This window comes from Fukomys damarensis, unplaced genomic scaffold (assembly GCF_012274545.1).
Source record: "Fukomys damarensis isolate Sample0158 unplaced genomic scaffold, DMR_v1.0_HiC HiC_scaffold_32, whole genome shotgun sequence".
In the NCBI taxonomy this organism is placed as follows: Eukaryota; Metazoa; Chordata; class Mammalia; order Rodentia; family Bathyergidae; genus Fukomys; species Fukomys damarensis.
Window position 1 is genome coordinate 37,407,990 of NW_022900944.1, and position 6,996 is coordinate 37,414,985.

The following is a 6,996-nucleotide window of genomic DNA, read 5'->3' on the forward strand; positions in this document are numbered from 1 at the left end:
TAAAAAAAAAAAAAAAAAAAAAAAAAAAGACATGAAAAGCTAGGGATGTAGCTTAGTACAAAGTCCCTGGGTTCAGTCCCACCTAGTGTGTGGGGGACAGAGACGTTGCCCAAGACTCTGTCCAGAGCCCCAGGGAAGGGAGAGAGAGGCAGCAGACAAGCTGTGACTGGCGGGGCAGAGCATCCTGACAGCACACCTTGGACTCTGTGGCTCCATCTTTGGGTGAGGAGCAGGAAGACAGGGTGGGCACCCACAGCCCAGCACAGCTGACAGGCTGGCTGCTTTCAGGACTGAGAACATTTGCACCAGTTTTACAGAGCTGGCACTTGCAGCTGGGAGAGGCACCGGGGACTTGGCTCCCCGCGGAGGACTGGGTTCTGGTCACCCCATCTGGGTAGTTCTGATGTCACAGCTGTTTAGAGCAGGTTACCTGCAATGTAAGGTGCTCCCCAAAAATGACAGCTTGGATTGTATTTACCCAGTATTTTGTACAGATTAAAAGGATGAGATGCTTCTTGGCTTTTTTTCTTTGAGACAGGGTCTTACTTTGTAGTTCAGGTGGGCTTTGAACTTAACTGTGTTGCCCAGGCTGACTTTAAATTTGTAGTGATCCTCTTGCCTCTCAGCCTTCTGGATGCTGAGATTATAGACATGTGCTTTCATGCCTGGCAACTTAACCAGTTCTTTATTATTTAATTGATTGAATAGACTTAATACAAATCTTTGCACATCTCTGCAACATTTTTTTTTTTTTTAGTACCACGGATTGAACGAGGCAGGCGGCAGCACCACTGAGCTCAATCCCTGGCCCCCTTGCAACCATTTTTATAGCATAGTTGTATAGAAATGGAATTGCTGGGTCAAAGTGTACATTCATTGATATTTTTGATGGACAGCACCAAATTGTCCTCAAAGAATCTTTTTTGTTTGTTTGTTTGTAGACAAGAGTCTTGCTATGTAATTCAGGCTGTCTTTGAACTATGTAGTCCAGGTTGTCCTCAAATTCATGGTGATCCTCCTGCCTCAGCCTCCTAAGTGCTGGGAGTACAGGCGTGCGCCACCATGCCTGGCCTCTTAACAATCTTGTATCCGTTTCCATGGCAGTTTCTTCTCATGTCATCCTCTTTTCCCTGCAGGATGAATCAGGCGCCAACCGTGGGCTTTGAGCAAGATGTGGGCAGCCGGACTACCCACCATTTCATGTACCCCGAGAGTGCCAAGAATCTGCCCGCCAATGTCAGCTTTGTGTTGGTGCCCTTCAAGGCCCTGGACCTGCTGTGGATTGCTAGCGCCCTGTCCACCGGGCAGATCCGATTGTAAGTCCCTGCTGGCTGGGAGTGGAGCACGGGGACAGGGGCGCTGGGGGACTGGAGAGAGGGCACAGCTGTTCTGCGCCACTGCCTGCATGGTGCCATCTGAGGACGAGGGTGAAACGGCAAGGAAGGAGCAGTGTGTTATGTTCTCTCCAGGAGGGGCTCCCGACTCTGTGTCCTGAGAACTTTCTCCCTTCAGGTGTCCTAGCACAGTGGGAATCCTGGGAAATCCAGTTCACTGCTTTTATTTTACCTCATTTCCATTGACTGCCTTATTGATTGATTGAGACCATCTTGCTATGGAGTCCAAGATGGCCTTGAACTCATTGTGTACCCAGGCTGGCCTCACACTTGTAACAGTCCTCCTGTCTCCACCTCTCAAATCCTGGGATTACAGGCACACATGCACCCAGAACCAAGTATTTTCTTTTCAAGAGCTTTATCAAGATACCTACTATAAAATGACTTCTCACAAAAAGCTCTCAAAAAATCTTTTCTTAGCCAAGCAATTCTCTAATTTCAAGGACTTAATGCTAAAAATTGTTTTTTCCTCTTCTCTATGTAAGGAGGTTTTAAAAGCTGAACCAGTGGGCATGATACAGGAAAGGAAAAAAAAAAAAAAGATACCTACCATAGGGCTGGGGATTTAGCTCGCTGCTGCTGCTGCCTGCCTCAAAAGTGCAAGGTCCTGAGTTCCATCCCCGGTACCAAAAAAACAAAACCAAACCTACTATAGCCAGCGTGGGCTATAGTAGTGAGACCTTCCACGTCTCAAAACCAAAACAAGATACCTGCAGTACAACTCACCTCTGAAAGTGTACAGTCCAGTGACTACTACATTCCTAGAACGGTGTGACCATCACAGTTAACTTTAGAACATTTTTATATTCTGAGGATTTTCAAGCCGAGGGTGTGATCAGTGCCGAGGGATACAGGAGTCTCTGTAATGTTCTCTTTCTCTCTCCCTGTAGCACCTATGCGCCAGTGAAGTCCTTCCTTCGAGTGGACAAAGAGAAGGTCAGCTCCGCCCTTCTGCCCTCCTTCGCTGCCTGTCCTTTGGAAGTGCTGGCCTTACCCATGGTGTGCCTGGTCTTGAGGCCTCGGGATACCCCACTGCCCCTCCAGAACCTTCAGGGTTCCCTCTGCTGCTATGGCTGATCCAGCAGAGGCCACAGGACCAAGGGATGCTCACACCTGGCCCCTAACCAGGGCAGGAGGCACTGGGAGAAGCTGCTCGAGCCTGGCCTCCAGCCCTCATGTGCCTGTTATCGCTTTCTCCTCCCAGGTCCAGATCTACAACCCCGCCTTCTTCAAGTACATCCACGACAGGTGGACGGAGCACCACGGGCGGTACCCTTCCACGGGGATGCTGGTGCTCTTCTTTGCCCTGCATGTGTGTGATGAGGTGGGTGGGCCCCCGTCTGCAGTGGAAATGGCAGGACCCAGGCAACAGAGGGAAGTGAAGCTGCCCTTCTTGGGTCTCAGCAGAAGAATGCAGGATTTTTGTAGGCAAAAACCAGCTCTCCTCCATTTCTAAATTGTAAAGTATAGATTTGTACTTCTCAAACTATTACTTTCATGGTTTTACTAAATCTGAAATCACTTCATTAATAAGGTAAATTTAAGCCGGGTGTGGTAGCACACGCCTGTAATCCCAGCACTCAGGAGGCTGAGGCAGGAGTAGAGACCAGCCTGGGCTACATAGTGAGTTCCAGGTCAGTCTCAACTACATAGTGACATCCTGTCTCAAAAAACCACACAACAACAACAAAAAAAGATGAATTTAGCTGGGCATGGTTAACGCAGCACAATAATCCTGCACCCACTAGGGAGGCTGGAGGATGAGGGCAGGAGGATCACAGCAAGTTCAAGACAGTTTTTTTCAAGGCCACCCTGAACTACATAGCAAGACCCTGTTTCCAAAATCCAAAATAAATAAAAAGATCAACTTACAACTAGGTGTGGTGGCACCTGTAGTCCCAGCTCCTGGAAAGAATGAAGCAGGATGATGATCCCTGGAACCCAGGAGTTCAGGGCTGGCCTGGGTAATACAATGAAACCTTATCTCTTAAAAAAAAAAAAATTAAATTTATGGACAGGTGTTTTGGCCCACACCTGTAATTCTAGCACTTGGGGATGCTGAGGCAGGAGGATGGCTCCAAGTTTGAGGCCAGCCCGAGCTACATAGCAAGACCCTGTCTCAGAATAAATAAATACATACATTTATTGAAAAATGAAACAATACTACTACCGTAATTGATACTATTCCCCCAAAGAAAAAGTAATCATAAATAGGGTAGCAGCTGAGTAGTGATTTGAGCTGGTTGTGTTTGCCACAACCCTTAGCCTTAGGCTTATTCTTTTATTTTTTTATTTTGGTTTTTGAGACAGGGTCTCCCTATGTAGTTCAGGCTGGCCTAGAACTCACTATGGAGCCTAGGCTCCTGCCTCAGCCTCCAGAGTGCTGGAGTTACAGGTGTGTGCTGCCACGCCCTACTGCCCCGAGTATATTTTGTGTTAAAAATCCAGGTTGTGGGGGGATTTAGCTCAGCAGCAGGACACCTGCCTCGCTAGCGCAAGGTCCTGAGTTCAATCCCCAGTGGTACCCCCCCACCCCGTGCAGGTTAGTCATTACAAGAAGCACGTTTCACTAGTGGCCAGGGCTCCTGTGGCATGGGGCTAGCGCTCATGCTTGGCAAACCCACTGACCAGCTTTCAAATACTAAAAGTACTCCTTTTCAAAACAAGTTATAGAACTGGGCACGGTGGTGCAGTCGTCATTCCACCTACTGGGCGGCTGAGGCAGGAGGATCCCAGCTGGAGGCCAGCCTGGACAGCGTGTATAATAAGGTCCTGCCTCAAAGCAACGAAAGGAGGAAGTTGGCAAGGGCTGGCGAGGAAGGGGGGCCCCTCCGCCCTGGGCACGGACGAGGCGCCGGGCTCCCGGCTGGTTATCTGCGCGTGGTGACCCTGCCGCCCTTCCCCTCAGGTGAACGTGTACGGCTTCGGAGCCGATAGCCGCGGCAACTGGCACCACTACTGGGAGAATAACAGGTATGCGGGCGAGTTCCGGAAGACGGGCGTGCACGACGCAGACTTCGAGGCCCACATCATCGACATGTTGGCCAAGGCCAGCAAGATCGAGGTCTACCGAGGTAACTGAGCTGGGTTCTCTGCGACCCTTCCAGCCCAGCAGCGCTGCTTAGGGAACAGGTCCGGCCCTGGGCGTCGCCAGGCAATCAGGAACCCTCCGGCGCGGCCTGGGCCAATCACGCTGCAATCCAGGGAACGCCTGCTCTCCGTCAATCAAGTCTGAGGGCCGGCTAGGTCCTGGCACCAATCAACGCTTCAGTCGGGCGGAGCTTGTTTTTCCTAGCCAATCATGCGACTCAAGGAGAACTTCCTGCTCTGGACCCGCCTCTTCCAATCAATGGCCTTGGGAGGCGGGCCAGCGGCCGGTCTATCCCCGTCCCTTCTGCTTTTGATAGTTTTGTTTTCGCTTTTTTAAAATGTAGAGGCTGCTTGGGCCTCGATTGAGAACTTTTCTCAGGCTCGAGAAGCGGAGTGTCTTGGCCGCTGGCCAGCTGGTTCCACCCGGGGGAAGGAGGGGACGGGGTGGTGGCGGGCCGGGGAGCCGATGTCCCTAGAGCCGGGAGCGGCGGCGGCTGCTCTTCCCGCGTCCTCCGGCCGGCTGGGCGAGTGCAGAGCCACCAACGAGCGCGGCCTCCACCGGGCGTTTCTGCCGTGGGGCGACCTGGCCGGCGCCCACCTCTGTAACGGGTGTCAGGAACGGGGCGGGGGAGCCGGAAGCCTGTCGGTGACCCGTTAGGTGCTGCTCACGCGTGCCCTGTCCCCAACACCTTAGGCCGAGGCCCCTCACGGTCCTACTTGTTGCTCTGGGAAAACAATCAGAAAGCTGCCTAGGTTTGGGGCCCTGCTTCTCTGCCTGCCCCCCTCCCTCTCTCACACTGTCACACACACACGCGCGCGCGTCGGGCTGGCCCTAGGGAGAGCTGCACGCTGGAAAGGAGGCCGGAGTAGAGCGCAGCTGGCCGTGCATGCACCTTCTTCCTTCACCCGTCACCCCAGGGTGCGATTTGCTTTGGGCTCTTTCTCTGGTTCCCCGCTCCGGCGCTGCCTTATAGACAGTGCCCCTCCCGCCTCCCAGCCCAGTTTCCAGTCTGTAAGGATGGGAGGCGAACACCAGGGGTTCTGACTGAAAGTCAGCCTAAGGCCTCAGAGCTGCTGCTGATGTCCTCACCTTCAAGGTTGTGAAATGTAGTCGGAAAGGGCTTCCGTGAAGCTCCCAAATCAGGGAAAGGAGCCTCCTTCCTTCCTGGCAGTGTCCTTTTCAGAGGTGGGGACAGTCACCCATGGGACAGCTAGGGGAGCAGTGGGCAGGGCGTGGGCGCCCCTTAGCAGTCGTTAAGGAAAACTTGGTTTGCATCTTTGCCTTCCCAGTCTCCGAAGCGTGCTGGTTCCCCGCAGGTCCTTTCTCAGGTCCCGCCAGCCCTTCTTGCCATTCTCATCTCAGTGCTTCCACAAGAGGCTGTTTTGAGTGTTGAGAAGATGATAAACAATGCAATTATGCCAAACAGTATTGAGCAGAATAATTTATTTCTTTTTTGTTTCTTTCTCTTTTGTTTAAACCATTAATCCCCATCCTGGAAGAGGTAGGTCCCAGCACTCAGCCCAGATCACCTTTTCTGCAATAGTTATTTAAACATTTTTTATTCTTTCCCCTTTCTTTCGGAATTAAAAAAAATGAGAAACAAAAAACCTAGAGCTGTTTGTTGTGAAATGTGTCCAATCACCAAAGGTGTAGCTGAGAATCCCAGCTGCTGTGACCTGTAATGGCTAAAATGCTAGAGGGGTCGGGAGGGGAGCAGAACAACTCCCAGATACTTTCCTCTTAAAACTGACAAGCCTGGCTTCCTGAACTGCACTCTGAAGTGCCCCACACACCAAATCTCCTGGACTGTGAGGATTTGGGTTAAAAATCAACTCATTGGCTGGGTATGGTTGCACACACCTGCAACCCCAGCATTCTGGAAGGCTGAGACAGGAACATTTCAAGTTCCAGGCCAGCCTGAGCAATGTGGTAGCTTAGTGAGACCCTGTCTCAAAAAAAAAAAAAGTGAGGGCCGGGGATTTAGCTGAGTGGTTCCACCTGCTGCCTTGCAAGCGCAAGGACCCAAGTTCCATCACCAGTACAAAAAAAAAAAAGTGAATTTAGAAAACATTCACTGAAGTAAATGCCAAATAGATCACAGAACTGAATGTAAAAAGAAAACAACCTAAAAACAGTACCTTTTTATATTTATATATATTTTCCCCCCATACAGCTTTGTAGTTTGTTTCTAGGGTTGTTTTGCTTTTGAGATAGGGTCTTGCTATGTATTCCAGGCTGGCTGTGGTCTTCCAATAACCTATACCCAGTCTAATCTTGAGAAAAACACTGAACAAATTCCAGTAGTGAATCATCCTAGAAAATCCCTGTCAATATACCACAAAACTTCAGGGTTATATCAGTGGCAAATGTGCTAAGCTGTCACGGCCAAGAAGAGGCAGCTGGGCAGCATAATGACTTAGCAAGAGCCTATTTCAAAATAAAAAATAATTTAAAAATTTGAAGTGCTGGAGATATAGTTCAGTATGAAAGCCCTGGGTTCAATCCCTAGTA

At 50.5% G+C, this 6,996-nt stretch overlaps 1 protein-coding gene across 1 annotated transcript in view; it reads left to right on the forward strand.

The window, feature by feature from the left end:
* Positions 1-6,402, forward strand: part of St3gal2 (ST3 beta-galactoside alpha-2,3-sialyltransferase 2) — a 14,411-nt gene extending 8,009 nt beyond the window's left edge. The window contains exons 3-6 of the mRNA XM_010644425.3: positions 1,137-1,316; positions 2,285-2,330; positions 2,599-2,718; positions 4,303-6,402. Of these exons, the coding sequence (XP_010642727.1) occupies positions 1,137-1,316; positions 2,285-2,330; positions 2,599-2,718; positions 4,303-4,476 (520 nt within the window). The 3' untranslated portion in view covers positions 4,477-6,402. The remainder of the gene's footprint in view (positions 1-1,136; positions 1,317-2,284; positions 2,331-2,598; positions 2,719-4,302) is intronic.
* Positions 6,403-6,996: the final 594 nt, after the last annotated feature.